The sequence below is a fragment of the Mauremys reevesii genome, linkage group 1 (genome assembly GCF_016161935.1).
Source record: "Mauremys reevesii isolate NIE-2019 linkage group 1, ASM1616193v1, whole genome shotgun sequence".
Classification (NCBI taxonomy): Eukaryota; Metazoa; Chordata; order Testudines; family Geoemydidae; genus Mauremys; species Mauremys reevesii.
The window spans coordinates 7839964-7863752 of record NC_052623.1 but is presented as its reverse complement, the minus strand read 5'-3'; the positions used below and the strand labels follow the sequence as shown (position 1 = coordinate 7863752).

Sequence of the window (23789 nt, the reverse complement as noted above, 5' to 3'; positions counted from 1 at the left end):
TGTGCCCTTCGTGACCATTCTGCTGAGCACAAAGTCAAAGCCCAGCATGATAATGTCCGTTTCCATGGGAGAAACTTGGCTCCTTTCCAACATAGCAATTGCATCATGGATCAGACCCGTTGTCTAATTAGTCCAGTGTCCTCTCTGACAGTGACAGCCCCAGGGGCTGCAGAAGAAGGTATAAGAAACCCAGGAGTAGGTGTATGTGAAGGATGATCTAACTGTCCTGAGTGCGTAAAGGCTTTGCAAAATATTTATTCAGCTGTAACAATCGTAACCGGATAGTCTCATTATCCATGTAAATGTCCAAATTCTTCCTGGTTCTTACTTGGCTCATGGCCTCAACTACGCCTTGGGGCAATGAGTTCCTAAGTCTAATTTGGCATTGAGCAAAAAAAAAAGAATAATTTAAAAATCTGTTTTCTTTATTTGCCACATTTCAGTTTAATTGAATGTCCTCATGTGTACCATGATTCCCAGGTCCCTGTCCTCAGTTCATACAGTAAAATTAGAACCTTGCTGGATGTTTGAGGAGTTCAAGCTTTTCCCTCCAGTGGGCAAATATGTGGCAGTTATTGACATGGAAGTTCATCTGCCATCAGGCTGCCTGTTCACCTGGCTAGGTTAGCTCACTCTGAGGACTTCTCCGGACTTTAGTATGACCTAAATAATCTGGTGCCATCTCTGAATGTTGCCACCTCACTGCTCAGCCTCAGTTCTAGATTAGTGATAACTGTAAAATATAAACCGTACTATTTGTTATAAAGTGTGTAACCCCCTTCACTGTGCTTCTCTCCCTTTACAGGCACCTTGAGCATTTCTGAACTCGATGGATGCATAAACCACACCATGGCAGCTTTCAATCTCACCCCCTTTGACCCCTCATCATTCATCCTAACAGGCATCCCTGGCCTGGAAACTGCTCACATCTGGATTTCCATCCCTTTCTCTACATTTTACATTTTTGGTCTTTTGGGAAATTTCATGGTTCTGTTTGTTGTAGGCAAGGAGCAGACCCTGCATAAGCCGATGTACCTGTTGCTCTGCATGCTGGCGCTCACAGACATTGGCACGTCTACCTCCATCATGCCAAAGGCACTGTGTATATTTTGGTTCAATTTGAAAAGCATTACTTTGGGGGGCTGCCTCACCCAGATGTTCTTCCTTCATGTGGGTTCTATGATGCACTCAGCCGTCCTTATGACAATGGCCTTCGATCGCTATGTTGCCATATGTAACCCTCTGAGATACGCCACCATCCTCACCAATGCACGAATAGCTAAGCTAGGGCTAGTGGGTTTGATAAGAGCTTTTCTCTTTGTTCTGCCCCTGCCTCTGCTCCTGAGCAGGCAGCCATTCTGTGCCAACCGCATTATCCCCCACACTTACTGTGACCACATGGCTGTGGCAAAGATGTCGTGTGGGGACATTACAGTCAGCAGGACGTACGGCTTAGTGGTAGCATTTGTAATAATTGGGTTAGACCTCACACTCATTGCCCTGTCCTACGGACTGATCATCAGGGCCATCTTCAGAATCTCCTCCAAGAAAGCCCACCAGAAAGCCCTTAACACCTGCACAGCCCACATCTTTGTGATGCTGACGTCTTATCCTACCTTCCTCTTCTCCACTCTGACACACCGGTTTGGTCAGGGTATCGCTCCCCATGTTCACATCATCTTGGCCAACCTCTATTTCCTTCTCCTCCCCACACTCAACCCTATCATTTATGGGGTCAAAACCAAAGAGCTTCGTGACAAAGTGGGTAAATATACTTGTATAAGGTGATCACCTGGGGCCATTGATTTTAAACCTGTGTGACAAAAGGGGGAAAGGATATTTCAGAGTCTGAAAAGTTCAGAGTCTGAAAAGTTCCTCACACCCAATTTCTGATCACTGCATCACCAAGCTTTGCTCTCTCCGTTACTAACTTCCCTCCCTCTGACCATCACCTGACTTCTTTCAGCTTCACTCATCAGCTCCCATATCCACACACCCTGTCACTCAGCCTTTCTGTGGCCAAAAGAAGATAACTGAATCTACACTTTTTGATAGCAAGAGAAAAAAAAAGCAACTACAATACTGAACTTCTTTATCATATGTACAGAGATCCGGTGACCAAAATTGGCCCAATTTTTCTACATCCAATCCTTCAATAAGCCTGTAGGATAAACCAAATATTTATATTTTAGTTGGAAAGTGCTAAAATAGGAAAGCTGCCACAGGTATTGAGGATATTCTACTAGAGCTCGTTGGTCAGAGTTCTGAAACTGTGGGTTTTTGAGGAATGATCTGTGTTTCCCAGTATCTGAGGGGTGTGTACCCCAGAATGTGATGAAGCCAATTGCAACCACAAGATGTGCACTCAGCCACTATCAATTAATAAAATAGAATACCACATAGTTAAGGGCTTATTGGAAAGAAGGCTTTTAGATGCAAGGTCAAAATCTAGCTGTCAATTTGTGCTAATCAAAGTAGAGGAGTGGCCTGAGATGTAAATACATGAGAATGAAATAAGATAAGTATATGTAAACCCTGAGTATAGAAGGCTTTGATATTGGACGTTTATTGAAATTTAGGAAAAGTGATGATAGAGTGGGGGTCATTATGACCTATGTGTTTTGTATAAGTTATAAAAGATCAGCAAATACAGTGTGCTTTGGAGTAGTCCTCTGAAGGCATCTTGAGAGAGAGTTTTCCTGACACCCTATCTACCCAGCGGGTGAGCACCTGACCATTGTCAACCTGCTGTTAATTACTCAATATCATTCCAGATTATAGATAAATATCTAGGATGCTCTAAACCTATTGCTTATATCTCTATGTGCTTAACTACAATAAACTGCAGTATTAGACAAGACCATGCTTGCTTGTATTTAATCCTTGATCAGACAGAACTTCTGTGTTCCCACTGATTTATTGCTGACACTGCCTGGAGTGAAATAGTTAAGTTGTCCCTGCTGTGGGTTCTGAAAACCCGGGTAACAGATTTTGGTGAGCTAGCCAGGAGCTGTGTAGGGGACGGGAAGGATTAATGCAAGTGGTTTGTTTGCATGTTTCTTTGTTGCAATAGGCGAAGGGGGCAGTGAAAAAGGGTAACAGCCTGTAATTCAAGCTGTAGTTTGCAGGTTGATCCATGCTGTAGTTTGTGGGTTTGATTTACAGTCACATTCCATTACTGAACTATAGGGTCTGGCTGAAAAGCCGTGTTGAGTAAAAAGATAGTTCAGACGGACAGGGAACACTTGGAGAAAAAGAAAAGCTAGAAGAAGATTTGTATCAGAACTCAGCAGATCTCATGCAGGTGCATGACAATGGTGTTTGGAAACCTCAGAGGTTTATCTATCCCAGAGCATTCCTGCAGCTCTGTAAGCATATGGTAATGGTGCAAGCAGCTAAGCAGATAAAGGAGTTAAAGGCAGAAATAGAGAAAGTTGAGAAAGACAAAGATATATGCAGACCGAGAGCAGCTCAGATAGTGGTACTGCAGAGGCATGAGTGTTGCTGGGAGATAGAGAATAACAGGTCGGAACTGAAAGTGTCTGGACTGAAACAACAGAAAACCAAGAGTGAATATGCTGTTACAGCCGTACCAATGGAATTTCTGGATAAGATCTAGGCAGATCTCAGTGAATGTAAGAATAAAATTTGTGTGCACAAACCCATGTGGGGAGAGCAGAAGGGAATAGTTGTGACAATTTGTGGGAGTTGTAGCCTTCAACTCTTGGGCAGTCCCTATATGGTTCATTGCTTGAAATTCTGGAAGAGCTGCAGATGCCCATAGCCCCCATGGAAAGCGAGATTGGTCCCTAGGGGGGTAACCCAGGAGGGGAAGAATAGGTAGTGGTCAGGATCTTCCACCCTGACCAGACTAGAGCTGAAGGAAAAGTGGATGGCCTGTTAATCCGGAGCACATCCTTGGAATGTCTGGCAAAGATAGCTGGCACTGCTGGTCTCACACCGGTGGATGTGGCAGCAACTACCACTCTCCTGTTGGAGCCAGGATAGGGGCTCGGGGTAGAGGTTCTAGATGCTCTGGCCCCCAGAGCCCAACCTCTAGATTTGTGGCTTAGGCTTCTTTTCTCCCTAAGTCATTCTGTTCTAACTTCCGCTGTCTCCGCTTCTTCTCCCCTGAAGGGTTAAAATCCATGTGCAGTTTATATAACAACCTGGTCTATGGATTGTGTCAGCTCTTTTCCAGACCCAAAGTCCAGAGTATGGTCAAGGGACCAAAGGCCTAGCAAATAGTGATCAGCTAAGAGAAAGCTGGGTAAACAGAAAGCCTTGCTTGCTAAGATAGGCCTGGTCAGCAAATTGCCAGGTGTTGGAGCTAAGAACTAAATAATTGTGTCTTATTTAGAGTTGCAGATTGAACAAAGAATCCCTGTTCCTTGTGTTTGATTCTTCTATAGGGAGATGTTCTTCCTACAGATACAACCTTCAGGTTATGAAAAGTTGGCACATGTCAGTATAAGATATGGCATCCTCCTACCTCCCCTTCCAAAGGACCAATGCCTGCCTTAAGACACAAAGAAAACCGTCTTTCTTTGCTTTAACTCCTAGGAATGTACCCACTGGACAATCAAAGGAGCTACCCATTCCTATGGACCCCATATCAGAATTCAACATATATATTTTAGACTAATAACATTTGATCAAAGTATTAATTAAATGTTAACTTGCTAACTTGAGACCATGGGCGGAGACAATATGTAACCTGTTAACCATTGGCTAATGTGCTATCTTGTCTTGCTGCAAAACCTATCCCGGGGTGTGGAACTGCCTACCCTGTCACTTTCCCCTGCCCATGGAAAATCCATATATTCTATTGTAATCAATTGATTGGCAGTGTCTCTGAGCCTAAAAAGCCAGGTGACACTCCGCCAGCGCTGTGTGTAATAAACTCCTATGCTGGACCTCTACACGGTGTGGATTTATGTCCTTCATCCCCCATCTCCCTGCTGCTTCTCTTCTCTCCCCTATTCTCCACTTTTTCTCTCTGCACTTTTTCTCTTCCCCCCACTCCCTCCCTCCTCTTTTCTCTCCCTCTGTCCCTTGAGAATATTCACTGACTTCGAAGATATGGTTTCCAGGCAATACTGATTAGGGCCTGGGAAGCAGTTTTCAGAAAAGCAATCAATTAGCAAAAGAAGGATTGGGCCCAAAGACTGAAAAGTTTGTTTCTGCAAGGAGCAATCTTGTTTGACGCCATGGCTCCTCCTGCATAAGATTTTAATGGAGAGCAAAAAGGGGGGGAATAAAGGAAAGTGAATGAAGACAGGCTGTTCAAGGGTTGAGTCACATTTCTTGATCTCTGGTGGGTGGAAATTTGGAGACAGCCCCTGTCATAGGTCTCACCCCCACTTGGAGCTGTTGGGTTCCTGTGTGGGGACCTGCCTTGGTTTCCCTCTAAACTAAAATCCTAGTTTAGATCTGGTAAAACTGCCACCACTCAATCAGGAAATGTGGATTGGGACACAGTCCTTCCCCAAAATCGCCCCAAATCCATGGAGTTCTTACACCCAGGAGAAATAAACCATTCCCCTGCTTCCTCCCCCTCCCTTTCCTAGGAGAGACACCGGGATTTAACTATAGAGGGATACCCCCCCCTCCTCTTTCCCTGAGAATCCACCCAAGGAAAGACCAACCAAGTCCTTAATAGAAAAGAATTTATTAAAGAATAAAAAAGGAAAAGTCACTGTCTCTGTAACCAAGATGGAACAATACAGGGTCTAAACTTATCAATCTCTGGAGAGAATTCCCCCTCCCGCTTCTTTCTCAGTGAAAGCAAAGTAACAGCAAACAGGAATAAAGAATTTCCTTTAGCAAACACAAAATTGCAAATGTAGAAATCAAATTATAAGACTAATTCGCCTTTCTAATTAATACTCACTATTAAATAATAGAAACTACTCCAGGAGAACTTGGAGACATGACTGTCCTCTCTTAGATCCAAAGAGAGCTCTACAAAGAACACAGACAAAGGCTTCCCTCCACAGAGATTTTAAATTAATCTGTCTCTGATTGGTTCTCTGGTCAGGTGGTCATCAGGTACTGCATGTTAACCCTTTACAGGTAAAAGAGACCTTAACCCTTAACTATCTGTTTATGACAGCCACTCTGGATGGCTTGTTAAGTTTGGCTGAGCATGTAGGAAAACCCCAGTGCACTGCTACTACAGCCAGGCCAGGCACCTCCAACTCCCCCAGCAGTGGCACATTTGGCCCCAATGGTGGGGGAGGTTCATGTTTTATGTGAAGTTTTAAGGAGGGGGATATGGACAGAATTTTTTATTAGATACAGACGTCATTTCTTCTTTGTTGAGTGCACAGAATGAGAACCTGCTTGGTCCTCCTGCTGGAGTTAAGACCATAAAGGGGTTTAATGATACAAAGAGCATTGTTCACTTTTGTATTAGGTGTGGAAGAGGAGAAATAAAGAGCAATTTGGCTCAATGAATTTGGGAGGAGAAATAATTTTGAGCATTGATCTCTTAAGAGATTTAAGAGTGTTAGTTAATTTTGCTCACAAGGTTCTATGGAAAATGCCTCCTGGCACATCCTGGAAACCAGATAGAAGCCCTTAAGGAATCCAAAGAATTGGACTTGCTCATGTGGACTTCGGAAATTTTGGCAACTGCAGAGAAACGCTGGAAGGCGTGGACCAAAAATAAAACAGAATGTGGCAAAATGGAGGCAGAGATCCTAGCTACAGGCCTTGTTCCCACCCTCCAGAAGTGGTGCAGGTATCGAAGGGAGGCAGAAGCCAGACTGAAAGGAACAATGAATGAGCTTTTAAAGCCGAGGGATTTTAGTGAAACAGTTAAGCCCCAATAATGTTGCTGTCTGGCTGTTCCTTGAGAGTGACAGCAAGACCTGAAGGCTGGTTGTTAATTTCTGCCCCCTTGAATCAGGTGACACCACCAATGGCATCCATTGTGTGTGTGCTGGGCGGGGGAGGAAGTGGGTTCTATTTTTCGATTTGGCCAATGCATTCTTTGTTATCCTTTTACACTGGGACAGCCATTCCAAATTTGCTTTTACCTTTCAAGGGAAGCAGCTGTGTTTTGGTAATAGCTAATTCACACCCTATCATTTTGTATTTGTTTTTTAATGTGCATTCCTGCTATCATTTGAATCTTTAAAAGCCAAGGAGGGAGTCCTCCTCAAAACCCCATTGTAACACTGCACTGCATATTTTTCTTAGTTGTATGATTAAATTATAATATATTGAACTATACCTATCTCAGAGAACTGGAAGGGACATGAAGTCCAGCCCCCTCCTTCCACTAGCAGGGGCAACGACTGATTTTGCCCCAGATTCTTAAGTGGCCCCTTCAAGGATTGAACTCACAACACTGAGTTTGGCTGGTCAATGCTCAAACCACTGAGCTATCCCTCCCCCTGATATAATTATGACATATATATAAAATGTATTTTGTACAAGATATGTCTTATAAGACGTCATTGGAAAAGTTATGATTTGCTGTTGACTATGTATCAGTATTTCAAAGGAAGTTACACCGGAGTGACAACCACTAGCCAGAACGCTTTCAGTCTGAAGGAGTTTGGAAGGCCTATTCAAGTTAATGGGCTATTAGAGGAAACAATAGGCCTTAGGAGAAGCTTATCTCCCACTTGGTGAGCCTTCCTGAGAACCTTCCAGACCCCCTGTGGATAATGGCCACTAAGACTCAGCAGCGCATACAAGGGAATGTGACCAGACCGCATGACACTGAATCTCACTTTAGGTACCTGTATTGTTCCACAAATAGGACTGGGACATTTTTTTGGAACAAAGGATTCCCCACGTATGTTAATTCTATATAAGGTGGGGTGTGACAATATCTAGTGGCCTCACTCCCCACACAAGAGAACTCCTGGAAACACCTGAGGAACAAAGTCTGAACTGGGGGAAGTGCTGGTCCCAGGCTAAACAGATTTCTAGCCTGGTATGGAAACCTGGTGGACTGCTTGTACCACCAGCCAGGGTGAGAAATTCTTAATTCATATTCCATCTAGGTAGTATTTTAGGCTTAGTTTGTGGTTTGGTTTATTTGATAGGTAATCTGCTTTGATCTGTTTGCTATCGATTATAGTAACTTAAAATCTCTTTCAGTATTTAAACTTGTTTTTGCTTTATCTAAATCAGTCATCCGTTGAGAGAAGTGTCTGGGGAAAATCTCAGTTTGCTTAACACAGGCTTGTTGCATATCCTTCCCAAGGGGAGGGAAAACTTTTGGGCTCCAGAGGGTGGCAGTGAATTTCAGAGTCTTATGGAATGAATATTACAACTGCCTAGGTGGTATGCAGCGATACTCTGCTACGATCAATTGAAAATGATTTTTGGTCTTGTATGTTGTGGCAGCATTCCCACACATAGTACAGATGACAGTACATTACACACAGAAAAGAAAGCCATTGGCAGTTGTTAGGCTGAACAGCCTGAAAGACTAAATTTCCCCTGAGAATCTGAGCCCCGGGAATTGGCAAATCATTTCACTCCCAGGGGAGGCTCTCAAGCTGAATTTTTACAGGGTCTATTTCCTGCGCTTCTCACTCACTGCTCATGGAGCTGAGGGAAGTGTAAGTGAGTCCTGGCCAACCTGAGAGTCCACAGGGACTGTTCAGGTGAATCATAAAAGTCGTTGTTTGGCACACTGAGTCTCAGACATGTGAGATCCATACGCTGATTCTCAGGGCTCTGCCTCCCTGTTGCCGTAAGGAGATTTCTTCTCTCTGCTGAGTGGGATTTCGGTGAGTTGCCTGTTTCTGCATTAAAGTTAGTGCTGAGGGCTCAGGAAGGGTTCCAGGGTTCAAGTCAAGAACTATCTGGGTAGGAATTCACCAGCACAGCAAATTGAACTGTTTAGTATTGTTAGAAAGACCAAGGGAATTACCTGGTAAATTTGGAACTACAGATGTCCTGGAAATAGGTTAGAGAAATTCTTGTTTTTAAGATCAGATCCTTGTCTCTTACTGTGTCCTTGTATCTGTGCGAGTAGCTTTGTTTTTTCAGCCATGTGTTTTTTCCTCTGGTTTGCTCAAGTTTTCCAAATCAGCAATGTCACTGCCCTGTTAGGAAGTGCAGCCAAAGCCTCTGCAATGGGTATCTGTGTTATCAGAGAGTTCACAAGACGAATGAGTCACACACTGGCCAGATTCTGCTCTCACGTTCTGCCTTCTGTGCGCCACTTAGAATTCACCCAGGTGTCTGAGAGAGGAAGGGTTGCTGTGTTTTAAATCCCTGATCTTCCATACCCGGTCTCAGAACACCAGATGAACTGGGGATTTCCTTCAGACTCTTTCAGCACCCTAACAGTATAGTGCTCTCTGTAGCTGGACCCAAAGCCATGATTTTCAGAGCCAGAGGCTGAAAGATCAATAGTAAAACTCAACACGGTCAGGAGTTCACCCTAAATACACTTGTAGGGACTTAAATAAATGGCCTGATTTACACTGGCCATGAGCCTCCAGTGACTTCGACTGGAGTCGTCCCGTGGCCTCTAAGGATGGGTGAGCTCATTTGGACTAAAGAAGAACTGACAGGAGAGTTGATGAAATCTCAAACTCACAGGCTCAGAGGTTCAAACAATGAGGATAACATTTTTTTTCAGGTGGGGAGAGGGGTCTCCTTTCTCTGTGCCCCTGCATCTCTGGTTCTGGGGAGGGTGGGAACCACCAAAAGGCTGTAAAGATAAGAGCATGTCTCTGGCTTAGAGGAAACCAGGCAGTGTTGGAAATCTGACCAGGGAGGTGCAGGAACTCACCCCCACTCTGAACTTTAGGGTACGGATGTGGGGACCTGCATGGACACTTCTAAGCTTAATTACCAGCTTATATCTGGTATCACTGCCACCATCCAGAATTCTCAGTGTCTGGATCACTCCCTTTCCCCGCAAAAACTTCCCCTCCCTGGGTAGCCTTGAGAGACTCCTTCACCAATTCCCTGGCGAGTCCAGATACAACCCCTTGGATCTTAACACAAGGAGAAATTAACCATCCCTCCTTCTTTCCCCCACCAATTCCTGGTGAGTCCAGATCCAATCCCTTGGATCTTAACACAAGGAGAATTTAACCATCCCTCCTTCTTTCCCCCACCAATTCCTGGTGAGTCCAGATCCAATGCCCTTGGATCTTAAAACAAGGAAAATCAATCAGGTTCTTAAAAAGAAGGCTTTTAATTAAAGAAAAGAAAGGTAAAAGAAAGAAAAAAAAACAACCTCTGGGAGACAGCATATCAGATAATCTCACAGACTATACACAAGAATCCCCAAATTTGATAATTCCCTTAATTTGCACCAAGACCAATTACAAAGAAAATAAACATAAACCTATTTATCCCTTTCTAAAACTTACTACTCTGATAAGAGGCTGGTTCCTTGATCTTTTTCACTCCGGCTGAAACTGAAACTCTAAACAAAAGAAAACTTCCCTCCTTCCTTTTGAAACATCTTGGTCCCGCATTGGTTCCTCTGGTCAGGTGTCAGCTAGGCTAGGTGAACTTTTTAACCCTTTACAAGTAAAAGAGGCATTAACCCTTAACTATCTGTTTATGACATGCCCCCCAAATCTCAGACAGTGTTGAACCACACTGGCAGTGATTTCTTCCTAAAACTTTAGAATAAACAGATTAATAAAACACATGCACCTTTACATATACTACTAATTATGTAAAACTACAAGATCTTTTACATTTTAAGGACAATTTAACCAGTCAACTCTGGGAAACTTTCACGGGAAAGTGCATCAGCTACTTTGTTAGAAGCTCCTGAAATGTGTTGAATTTCAAAATCAAAATCTTGGAGAGCTAAACTCCATCGAAGAAGTTTTTTGTTGTTTTCCTTGGCAGTATAAAGCCACTTTAGCACAGCATGGTCAGTTTGTAGCTGGAAACGCCATCCCCAAACGTTTGGGCGTAGCTTTTCCAGGGCATACATAATTGTGTAGCATTCTTTTTCACTGATTGACAAGTGGCTTTCCCTCTCTGACAGTTTCTTGCTGAGAAACACGACAGGATGGAATTCTTGATCCAGTCCTTCCTGCATTAAAACTGCTCCTACACCACGTTCAGAGGCATCTGTGGTTACTAGGAATGGTTTGTCAAAGTCTGAGGCCCTTAGCACAGGGTCAGACATGAGTGTCGCCTTAAGCTGGTTAAAGGCCTTCTGACACTAATCAGTCCACTTAACTGCATTTGGCTGTGTCTTTCTGGTCAGGTCTGTTAGTGGGGCAGCGATTTGGCTGTAATGTGGTACAAATCGCCTATAATATCCGGCCAAGCCTAAGAATGATTGGACCTGTTTTTTGACTTGGGGATAGGCCACTTTTGGATAGCATCCACTTTGGCCTGTAGGGGGTTTATAGTTCCTTGAACCATCTAGTGTCCAAGGTAAGTCACTCTGTTTTGGCCTATTTGATACTTTTTAGCCTTAACAGTTAGTTTTGGCTGCCTGATGCGCTCGAAGACTTTTTGCAGGTGCTCCAGGTGTTCTGCCCATGAATCAGAAAAAATGGCCACATCATCGAGGTAGGCAACTGCAGATTCTCCCAATCCTGCTAGGAGACCATCTACAAGTCTTTGGAAGGTGGCGGGTGCATTTCGCAGCCCGAAAGGAAGCATATTAAATTCATACACCCCTGCATGGGTGATGAAGGCTGATCTTTCCTTGGCGGGTTCATCTAGCGGTACTTGCCAGTACCCCTTGGTTAAGTCTAATGTAGAGATGAACTGAGCACGTCCCAATTTCTCCAATAGCTCATCGGTGCATGGCATTGGATAGTTGTCGGGACGAGTTACAGCATTTAGGTTACGGTAGTCCACGCAAAAGCGTATTTCCCCATCTGGTTTGGAAACTAGAACCACTGGAGATGCCCATGCACTGTTAGAGGGGCGGATTATACCCATCTGTAGCATGCTTTGGATCTCCCATTCTATAGCAGCTTGGGCATGAGGAGACACCCGGTAGGGTGGGGTTCTAATTGGGTGAGCATTACCTGTGTCAATGGAGTGCCCATTCGGTATCCATATCACATTGCCACAGAGCACTAAAGCTGTGTGAATGAGGGAGTGGACATACTGCCTCATGCACAGACCGAAGAGTTTTGGAGGAATAGTTGCTCACACTGGCTCCTTTTAGTCTCAACATCCTCTCTCCCTCCCACCAAGTCTGTCCCTCTGCTTCCCTGCAGAGGCAGAGCTGCTGCTGGGTCTCCCTTCACCCCCAGAAAGGCAGTTCAGGCTGATCTCCCCCTTTTACCCAGTGCAGGCAGACACTGAGTTTAACCTAGTCTGTGGAGGTGTTTCCGTGAGCTGTCGCTGGGTGGTCTGTCATGTGGTTTTGGTCCTGGGTGAGGGGTATCACTGTGTGACAGGGATGGAAATTCTGGGGGTGGGAGTGTACATGGACAAGTTGCCAGTAGTCAGGGTTGTGGGGCAGGGAATTATGTGTACACAGGGGGGTGAGTAGTGCCGGAGGCTGTGGGGGCAGGACGCTGTGTTCAGGGATAGACGGGCAGTGATGGTGGTTGTGTGGCAGGGAGTAGCATGTACATGTACAGGCAGGCAGTGATGCTGAAATTTATTTTTTCTTTGTGAATGATAGTCTAAGGCCAGTGCTGGGACATTTCCTGGTGCCGAATGCAGCAGTGGGTTCTAAGGGTGTGTTTGCCCTGAGAAGCAACAGAACTGCAGTCTGGGTGTCACAACCTTTAATCAGTTATTTTTCCAATTGTTGTTATTGTCATTATGTAACTTCAGGCCTATCGCTGGTAGAAAAAATTCATCTTTATGTGACACAGCAACCCATACTGTTCATAGTGATGCTAGTATATTATAATTATATGATTATAGCATAAATATGATACATTTTATGCATGATGAGTCATATAAGATGTCATTGGAAAAGTTATCATTTGTTGAATATGATTATCCTATTTGTATGCATGTATGATTTTTGTATCTGAAGTTATGAATATTGACGACATCGGTTTATTTCAAATGTAGTTATACCTGGGTAATGCCGAAGAGCAAAGATTCTTTCTGTCTAGAAAGCTGGTTGGGTAGGGCCTATTCCAGGCAATGAGCCATGAGAGAAAACAATAGGCCTTAGGAGAAATTTATCTCCCACCTGGTGAGGCTTCCTGAGAATGCTCCAGGCACACTATAAGTAATAGACACTATGAATCTATAAGGACCACATAACTGTGGACTACATCTTGGGATGTCTGTGCTTTTACCACAAAGGGGTGTGTGAATCAAGTGCTGCTGACTGCAGAAGTAGGGTGCAGGGCCCTCTGTCTTCCCCCACCCAGGGGAGGTGCATGGGGGGGAATATGGATGTTGAATGCTCCAGGGTTATACCAGAACGACCAAAGACAAGCAGGGTCCTTGCCCGGGACAGCATGCCCTGCGGGGAATCGTGCTACACAGAGTCCTGGCTAGCTTCATGCTGAGCAGTTCCAGGGCATTGGAACTGTCCCTCTGTCACAGAGGGCCTTGATAAATACAGTTGTCATGTGTAGGAGCTGCTGGCAGCTGAAGGAAACAGCGGGCCACCAGGACACAGACATTAATCCCAGGATAGAATCATAGAATCATAGAATCTCAGGGTTGGAAGGGACCTCAGGAGGTCATCCTGTCCAACCCCCTGCTCAAAGCAGGACCAATCCCCAACTAAATCATCCCAGCCAGGGCTTTGTCAAGCCTGACCTTAAATACCTCTAAGGAAAGAGATGCCGCCACCTCCCTAGGTAACCCATTCCAGTTCTTCACCACCCTACTAGTGAAAACGTTGTTCCTAATGTCCAACCTAAACCTCCCGCTCTGCAACTTGAGACCATTACTCCTTGTTCTGTCATTAGGTACCACTGAGAACAGTCTAGATCCATCTCTTTGGAACCCCCTTTCAGGTAGTTGAAAGCAGCTATCAAATCCCCCCTCATTCTTCTCTTCTGCAGACTAAACAATCCCAGTTCCCTCAGCCTCTCCTCATAAGTCATGTGCTCCAGCCCCCTAATCATTTTTGTTGCCCTCCGCTGAACTCTTTCCAATTTTTCCACATCCTTCTTGTAGTGTGGGGCTCAAAACTGGACACAGTACTCCAGATGAGGCCTCACCAATGTTGCATAGAGGGAAATGATCACGTCCCTCGATCTGCTGGCAATGCCCCTACTTATACAGCCCAAAATGCCGTTAGCCTTCTTGGCAACAAGGGCACACTGTCGACTCATATCCAGCTTCTTGTTCACTGTAACCCCTAGGTCCTTTTCTGCAGAACAGCTGTCCAGCCATTCAGTCCCTAGTCTGTCGCAGTACATGAGATTCTTCCGTCCTAAGTGCAGGGCTCTGCGCTTGTCCTGGTTGAACGTCATCAGATTTCTTTTGGCCCAATCCTCTAATTTGTCTAGGTCCCTCTGTATCCTATCCCTACCCTCCAGTGTATCTACCACACCTCCCAGTGCAATAGTGTTTCCTAATATTCAAACTAGACATTCCCCACTACAGCAACTACCATTGCTCCTTGTTCTGTCCTCTGCCAGCACTGAGAACAGCATAACTCCATCCTCTTTGGAACCCCCCTTCAGGTAGCTGAAGTTTGCTATCAAATCCCCTCGTACATTTCTCTTCTGCAGACTAAATAAACCCAGTTCTTTCAGACTCGCCTTGTAAGTCATGTGCCCCAGCCCCCTAATCATTTTTGTTGCTCTCTGCTAAATGCTCTCCAATTTGTCCTCATCATTTCTGTAATTGAGGGCCCAATACTGGATGCAATACTCCAAATGTGGCCTCACCAGTGCTGAATAGAGGGGAATACTCATTTCCCTCAATCTGCTGGTAGTGCTCCTACTAATGCAACCCAATACACTGTTATCCATCCTTTTCTGTTGAACTGCCATTTAGCAGTCAGTCTCCAGCCTGTAGCCGTGCATGGGATTTTTCCGTTCTAAGCACAGGACCTACCTTCCAGTGTATCTACCTCTCCCCACAGTTTAGTGTCATCCAGAAATTGCTCAGGGTGCAATCCATCACATCATCCAGATCATTAATGTAGATGTTGAAGAAAACTAGCCCCAGGATGGACCCCTGGGGCACTCTGCCTGATACTCATTGCCAACTACACATTGAGCCATTGAAAACGACCTATTGAGCCCGATGATCTAGCCAGCTTTCTAACCACCTTATAGTCAGTTCATCCAGCCCATACATTTTTAACTTGTTGGCAAGAATACTCTGGAAGACCATATAAAAAGCTTTGCTAAAGTCAAGGTATATCACAGCTACCGCTTTTCCCATATCCACAGAGCCTGTTATCTCAATATAGAAGGCAATCATGTTGGTATATGACTTGTCCTAGGTGAATCCACTTTAACTGTTCCTGATCACCTTCCTCTCCTCCAAGTGCTTCAAAATGGATTCCTTGAGAACCTACATTTTGTGATTTCTCCAGGGACTGGCATGATGATGTAGTTCCCCACATTATCCTTCTTCCCTTCTTAAAAGATGGTTAAATGACTCAAAACCTCAGTTTCAACCCTGTATTGTATGCTTGCTCTGGACAGCGGGCCCTGAGGGGAGTACTGGTGTAAGGAATCCAGTATTAGATAGATGGGGTGTTTGTTATTTGACCGCGATGTGGGTGTCACCCTATGACTAACAGATTGGCTTGTTCCTTACGACACGTTGGAACATAGGTGTTCCAAAATATTTAGTAAAATCTGACTATCGTAACTGGATAGTCTCACTATCCATGTAAATGTCTAAACTGCTCCTGATTCATCCTTTGTTTGTGACCTCAACTACATCTCTATCTTCAGTATTTTATAGACTTTTTCATATCCCCTCTTATTCATATTCCTTGTAGGATAACTATCCCAGTTCTTTCAACCTCTCATTGTATGAGAGTTTCCCTGAGCCCTGGATCATTCTTCTTGTCCTTGCCTGAACCCCTCCAGTTCTGCAATATCCTGGGTGAGAAGGGTGCCCAGTACTACACAGAGGAGTCCACAGGAGGGTGAAACATTGACTGATTGATCTCACGGCATTGTATTTCCTGTATGGTTTCCCACCCCACTCCTTCTGGATTCCAATGTTTGCTTAGTTTCTGTCCATGCTTGCACTGTGAGCAAGGTTTCACAGAGCTGTGTACCATGACGTCCATTCAGGGGCGGCTCCAGGCTCCTGCGCAGCAAGCGTGTGCCTGGGGCGGCAAGCCGTGGGGGGCGGCCTGCTGGTTGCTGTGAGGTCAGCAGGCAGGCGGCTTTTGGTGGAGTGCCTGCGGGAGGTCCGCTGGTCCTGCAGCTTTGGTGGCAATTCAGCAGCGGGTACGCCTATGGTGCGGCACCGGCGGACCTCCCACAGGCATGCCACCAAATCCGTGTGACCAGCGGACCACCCACAGGCACACCACCGAATCCACGTGAAAAGCAGACCACCAGTAGGCCGGCTGCCAAAAGTGCCTGCCTGCCATGCTTGGGGCAGCAAAATACATAGAGCCGCTCCTGTGTCCATTTCCCTGTACCGAGTTCATACATTTAAATTAGTACCTTGTAAGGTTTTTGAGGAGTTCAAGCTTTTCCCTCCAGCTAATGACATTGGCATTCACTTGCCATCATGCTGCCCATTCTCCTGGCTTGGTTAGCTCCATCTGAGGTCTCCTCTGGAATTGACTATCACCTAACTAATCTGATGCCATCTGTAAATATTGCCACATCATTGCTCACCCCTCTTTCTAGATTGGTAATCACTATAAAATATTCAATGCATTATTTTTTATAAAGTGTGTAACCGTCCTTGCTGTCCTTCTCTCCCTTCACAGGCACCTTGAGCTTTACTGAGACAGATCAACGCTTCCACCACCGCATGGCAGATTTCAACCTCACCCCCTCTGACCGTTCAACATTTATCCTAGTGGGCATCCCTGGTATGGAAGCTGCTCACATCTGGATGTCCATCCCTTTCTCTATGTTCTACATTATCTGCCTGGTGGGAAATTTCACACTTCTCTTTATTGTAGGGAAAGAGCAGAGCCTGCACAAGCCGATGTACCTGTTGCTCTGCATGCTGGCACTCACAGACATCACCACATCTACCTTTGTTGTTCCAAAAGCACTGTTGATATTTTGGTTTAATTTGAAAGATATTTCTGTGGGTAGCTGCCTCACCCAGATGTTCTTCCTTCAAGCAGTTTCTATTATGCACTCAGCTATCCTTGTGACAATGGCCATTGATCGCTATGTTGCCATATGTAACCCTTTGAGATACACCACCATCCTCACCAACACACGCATTGCTAAGCTAGGGCTCGTGGGTTTGATAAGAGCTGTTCTCTTCATTCTGCCCCTGCCCCTGCTCCTAATCAGGCTTCCATACTGTGCCAACCGCATTATCCCCCATACATACTGTGACCACATGGCTGTGGCAAAGCTATCATGTGGGGACATCACAATCAACAGGATGTATGGTTTGGCCATGGCATTTGTAGTCATGGGGTTCGACCTGACAATCATTGCCCTGTCTTACAGTCTGATCATCAGGGCCATCCTCAGAATCAACTCCAAGGAAGCCCACCAGAAAGCCCTCAACACCTGCACAGCCCACCTCTGTGTGATGATGATGGCTTATCCTGTCGGATTCTTCTCCACTCTGGTACACCGGTTTGGCCATGACTTTGCTCCCCAGGTTCACATCATATTGGCCAATGTCTATTTTGTTATTCCCCCCATGCTCAACCCTATCATTTATGGTGTCAAAACCAAAGAACTTCGTGACAAAGTGGTCAAATATACCTACAGAATGTGCTCGCCTGGGGCAACTTACTTTAAACCTGCTTGACAAGAGGGGTGTGATGTTGCAGTCGATATGCTTTATGGAAATATGCTCATGAATGTGAATATGATGTAACTGGAATATGCTTTGTGCAGAAGGTCTCTTATATGTTAGGACATTAATGACATGAACTGTGACTGTACAGATCATTGTTGCAAAGAAGGTTCAATAGTTGCAAAAAATCTTGTAAAAATGCAGTTAAGTAAGATGTCTATGAAAAGGTTGTAATTTTCTGGTTATGATTATGTTGTCTGTATGTGTGTATCTTTTTGTATTTGAAGTTATGAATATGAGCTATTGTGGCTGGGCGACAACTCACCGACACGGCGCCTCCTTCTGGTCATCTCGGGAAGGAGCTCTTTCCAGCTCAGAGCGCCGCCTGCAGTCCAGTGTCTCGCCTGCTGCTGGCCCCGTGTCCCTCCCAGACCCTGGTGACCTTTTCCCAGGGGTTCTGTCCATCACAATACCCCCTTGCTCTGGGTCTTCCCTCCCAGGGGAACCCCAACCCTCTAAACCCACGTTGTCTCAGTGGCTACTGCCAGTCATCTCCTAGCCCCCGCTCACTGGGGCAGACTGCAGTCTGTAAACCATTCATCACTGGCAAGGGGGTTAGGACCTGCTGCCTTTGCCTATCTCTGGGCTGCCCCTCTGCAGCCCAGTACCTATTTGGCTCTTCTAGCAAGGCCTGCAGCCTGGGGCTTTTCCTGGCTAGAGCTCCCCAGCTCCCTCTGCCCTTCCCCAGCCCTGCTCCACCTCAGGTATCCTCCTCAGCTCCCAGCCAGCCAGGTCCTTCTCTCTCTCAAGAAGCCAGCGAGAGAGTGTGTATGTTGGCTTCTGGCCCACAACCCTCGTATAAGGGTCAGCTGGGCCCTGATTAAGCTGGCCACAGCTGTTGCTGCTTTCCCCATCAGCCCAGCTTTTCCCAGCTGCAGCCCACTCCAGGGCTGATTTAACCTCTTCAGGGCCAGAGCGGGGTGACCATCTCGCTACAGCTATGTACTTGTATCTCAATGTGTTTGATTCTAAGTAGCATCAGTGAAGCATTTGGTCAGCTTCTTAAGAAAGGATTATTCTGAGTAAGAGCCCAATCAAGAATCACTTCACTGAAAAAGGACCTTGGGAGACACCAATCAACATCTGAGGAGCCTTCCTGGGACATTCAAGATAGCATGTGAGCAATGGCTGCTGCCTGCAAACTGAGTCAGGCATGGACATGTGACTTGCCCAGGTGACTCCAAACTCCATCTTGCTGCATTGATTTTCCACAGTAAGAACAGAGGGGTGTGTTAGGGGGCTTATTCCTTCACCCTCTCACTTCCCTGGTCCTTCTCGCATGAACAGAGAGCAGCAACACCCGAAGTTCAAAGGCGCAAACAATTCGATGTTTATTGGGGTGAACTTCCAGCAAGCATGATTCCAGTTTCCTTCCTCAGTGTCCCCTTCCCAGCTCTGACACCACAGAGCCTTGCCTGTGTCCCTGTTTCTGTTCCCATCCCCTGTTCCCATTCCCCCCTTTAGCAAAACATGATCCCAACTCCCCCATCCCCAGTCCCTGTTCCCATTCCCCGCCCCCTTCCTGATTGACTGCAGACTATATAGCAAAACCTGAGTTTTGCTTAGCTATATCTTAACCAATCATTTTACTGACATTTAACTAACCAATCCTAACATATCAGAGGGGTAGCCGTGTTAATCTGGATCTGTAAAAGCAGCAAAGAATCCTGTGGCACCTTATAGACTAACAGACGTTAGTAGTACTTGCATCCGACGAAGTGGGTATTCACCCACGAAAGATCATGCTCCAAAACGTCTGTTAATCCTAACATACTGTAACATGGTTATCTAACCAATTATATCCCACCACCTTCATTGGTTTACACCCAACAAAATTAATTATACAGCAGACAGAAACAATCACAGAACCAGACAGAGACCATGCAAATAAACATACAAAACAATACAGAAGTGAGGATTTCACAACTACATCTGTACAGACATAAGGGTTTTCCAGCTGTGTCTATTGATAAGTGAGTTCTTGCCAGACAGGCTGCTATCAAACGAAGTTTCCTTTTACACCTTCTAGGCTTTACCCTTTCTCTGGAGGTGATGGAATATCAGGACAGGACTGTATTCCTAACAGCCAATAGCACCTTATTTCAATGTGACTAGTTTGGGATGTGAGGATGTGACCAGACACTTCCTAGCTTATGGCTGCCTAACTACATCTTAGCTGAAGGCCTTAGCCTGTCACAGTCAGAGAAGGCCATTCCAAAGACAGTGATCTTTGATTCTTTCTTTTATACCTCTATAACTAGCTAAGTGATAAGAATACACCTACATTCTTAAAGTATAGGCCTTTGCAGACAGGCCTGAATATCTATATCCTAACAGGGTGTCCTTCCACATGGTAGAGGATATAAAAGGCCCTGGAAACCCCTCCATTTTGTCTTCAATCCTGCTTCTTACCTCTGGAGGAACTTTTAGATAATGTTTTCACCTCTTAGCTCATAGAGCCGAGAAGCTACACTGAAGTTGTGACCAAAAGACTGAATGATCCATCTAAGCTGTGGGTGTACTCCAGTGACTTGACTTAAGCAAACAGTTTATTCCATCACTGCTATAAGCCGGAACCAAGAACTTTGCCATGACTCTATGTAATTAATTCTATTTAACTAATTTTAACTCTCATCTATATTTCTTTATTTTTATGAATAAACATTTAGATTTTAGATTCTAAAGGACTGGCAACAGTGTGATTTGTGGAAAAGATCAAATGTGTCTATTGATCTGGATGTGGTGCTTGGTCCTTTGGGATCAGGAGAACCCTTTTTCTTTTTCTGGGGTATAGCTTTTCATAACCATTCATCCCCATAAGGAGTGGTGCTGGTGGTGATACAAGGGCATTGGAGTATCTGAGGGACTTGCTTGTGTGACTTCTGGTTAGCCAGTGGGGTAAAACCGAATTCCTCTCTGTCTGGCTGGTTTGATGTGCTTTAATAGTGAAGGTCACCCAGGCTTGGGCTGTGACTGCCCTGTTCTAAGCAATTTGTCCTGAACTGATACTCTCAGTTGTGTCCTGTCAGAGGCTGCTTCATTACATATGGTGTCATTAGAAAGCCTGTAATGTACTGAGTGTGTTCATCCCATTCGTTTGCATGTATTATTTCTATATCGGGAGTTAGGAGAATAAGATATAAACTTGTATCACTGATGTAAACATATTAAGTGGAAGCCATTAAGGGTGCTTCAGAATCAATGAACTGTGAATGGCTCTGTATGGTTGCAAGCCTTCCTGTGTAGGTGAGGGCCAACCCAGGTATTATGGAGACTCGAGATTTCTGAGACATGTGACCCTGTCACATGACACTGGAATCCATCTTAATCACTGTACTTTTCCACGGAGGAGACAGGGGTGGGACAAGAGGGAAGATGCTGGGGAGAAGGGTCCTGCCACCTAGAGCCTGAGGGCATGTGGCTACTTCCAGATCAAGTGTCTGACCCATGGATTCACTGCAGTGCAGCCAGGGCCTGGGCAGGAGGTCTGGGACTTGTGAGGAACAGACTTCAAACTTTCCTTAGGTCCCAGACACAGCTGTTTGTGATGTCCCTGTGCCCACAGAGCAGGGTTCCTTGTTTCCTTGAAAATTTCACATTTTTCCCTTATTTTTCTTACAGCTGCTGTTTAATACATTATATTTGGTTTGAAGTTTATGTAGTGATCACTGGGTCAAGGAAGCGTCCAGTGTGAAGCGAGTACCCTGGAGCGTGGGCATCCTAGTCCCTGTCCTAAGTTAGCCTGTTGAGACTGGGGGTTCAGCCTGCCAGGAAACCTGGGCCCAACTGTGTCACCAGTACAAAGACTCACCGACTCTCCCCTCATCCACCCTCCGTTGCCTAGTCTGGTCCGGTCGCCACAGCATTCACTGAGTTCCAACTCCCTCCTCTCCTCCACACCATGTGTCTGAGGCCCCCTGCCTGCTATTTGATAAATCCCTTGCTGAGTCTTTCCTCTCCACTTCTTCACCCTAACCTCCTCTCCCTCAAGGCCCCTACTTCCTGACACTCATCAGTGAAAAACAGAAGCACAATTAAAAAGGGGCCCTCACCTCAGAACTTCCAGCCTTCTTAGTTGTAGGTGCAGGAACAATTTTTGTAGTGGGAGTGCTCAGAAATATTGAAAAAGAACCCTGTAAACTCAATATATGATGGAAACCACTTCAAGCCAGGGGGGCCTGCAGCACGCTCACTACCCCTAGTTCCAACACCTATATCCTGAGCTGAGTTGATCCAGCATCAGCTGGCGGAGTCCCACAACTAGGAGCCAGACATCAGCCCAAAAGCAGAGATATGCAAATGCCATAGGTGAATAAGCGCCCTAAAGTTAAAAGAAGGAGGGAAAGTGAACTAGGGACATTAGAATAAGCAAAGTTGTGTCTCGGTCTTTCTCATTTACATTGGAATATTACACAACATTTTCATTTTTGTCGTCCAGTGAGCAGGCAGATGCAGTTTTCTGTCTTCCTTGCAGACAGTTTTCCAGGGTTTGAGAGACCCTACAATCACCAAAAATGGAGTAAGGGACAGGAAAAATATAGGGGAAAAGCTTCAGAAACATACACAATCTGCCATACAAAGGCAGTGATCTGAAAGGCGGCATTTTTTTTTTCAAAGAGTCAAAAGAAGTGGGCTCTGTAGTGTCTCAGTTGTTACATTCTCACGAGATGGGGCTATATGTAAACAGAGACTATGCTGCAAGAATCAATGCATGGGGCTCTGCAGGGCTCTACATTCGTTCCATGGAGAGATCTCTTATTAACTGTGACACATCCAACATCCCAAGTCCTCCATGTGGTCTATGCAGTGAAGTACTGGCAAAGAACTGGATGTGGCCCTACAAGCTACCCCAGCATCTAGAAACAAGGCACTCTGTCTTAATATCTGCCAAGGCTATTTTCCCACTCTGATGCTTCGAGTGCAGAAAGTGGAGCCTGCAAAAGACTTTAAAAATACTTGCCACTAAAGACTTGCGATAAACACCCCAATATTACAGATTCCCTGGCCTTGGGTTGGTATCGCTGCTACCACCCATGTGTAAAAACCAATTTGAGACCCCAGGAAGGCACACTTGGGAATTCCTTCCTGTGAGGTACCCTCAAGCTCTTTTAACCTTCCCCCTCCCAGAGAGAGCTTGAATCCAGCTGTTGATACCAGCTGAACGTGGAACTTTGCTCCTCTCAGCAATTTGGCTGAGTGGTCTCAGACACGTGCACACAGAACCTCCCGCCTTCTAGGACACAGGAATCAGATCATGTTCTTAAAAGAGTGATTTTTATTAAACAAAAAGAACATAGGTCTGGCAAAACATTGTTTGGTTGCTAGGTGTTATAGCACAACTTTAAAAAACGGTTTAAAAACACAGAGAACTGCTTCCCTGGGATTCAGCTTGAAAATCTACCGTACAAGGGGGAAGTTACATGTGCTCAGCACAGAGAATCCAACAAGCCCAAAATAAAGAAATAAACCTGATCGTGTCTGAATAAACATTCCCTCGTCTACTCACATATCTGTAATTCCAGGTTTAGTCCTTTCCTAGGCATGGATGTTGCTGGATTCTCCAGGCCTGGCCCTTGGTCATATTTCATGTCCTTTCAGCAGCTCTGCCTCCCAAACACAAGAACAGAAAGGTCTGCTGCTTCCAATTCAAAATCCCACACTTTGTTTTCATAGGGTCTCCTAGCCTCCTGCCAACTCACTGCCTGCTTCCCTACACATTCCTGAAAGTCTGGGACTGTCTAGGACTCACTGTCTATGATTTTAATCCTTACAGGCAAGGCCATTAAAGTTAGATCTAAAGAGTTAACAACTACTGAGAAAGATTTTAGCTAACTGAATAACTGGAACATGCAGAGAGTGGTGTTCCCCTTCCGCTGCCCCCCACCATTCACCACAGTATCTAAACCCAA

General features: G+C 45.3%; 2 protein-coding genes across 2 annotated transcripts; both read left to right on the top strand.

Moving 5' to 3' along the window:
- Positions 1 to 849: 849 nt before the first annotated feature.
- LOC120398174 (olfactory receptor 52N4-like) lies at positions 850 to 1788 on the top strand. Its single transcript, XM_039525304.1, has one exon. The coding sequence runs from the start codon at positions 850 to 852 to the stop codon at positions 1786 to 1788; it is 939 nt and encodes a 312-aa protein (XP_039381238.1).
- A 15072-nt stretch (positions 1789 to 16860) lies between these two features.
- On the top strand, positions 16861 to 17832 carry LOC120395309 (olfactory receptor 52N4-like). Its single transcript, XM_039519613.1, has one exon. The coding sequence runs from the start codon at positions 16861 to 16863 to the stop codon at positions 17830 to 17832; it is 972 nt and encodes a 323-aa protein (XP_039375547.1).
- The last annotated feature ends 5957 nt before the right edge of the window (positions 17833 to 23789 follow it).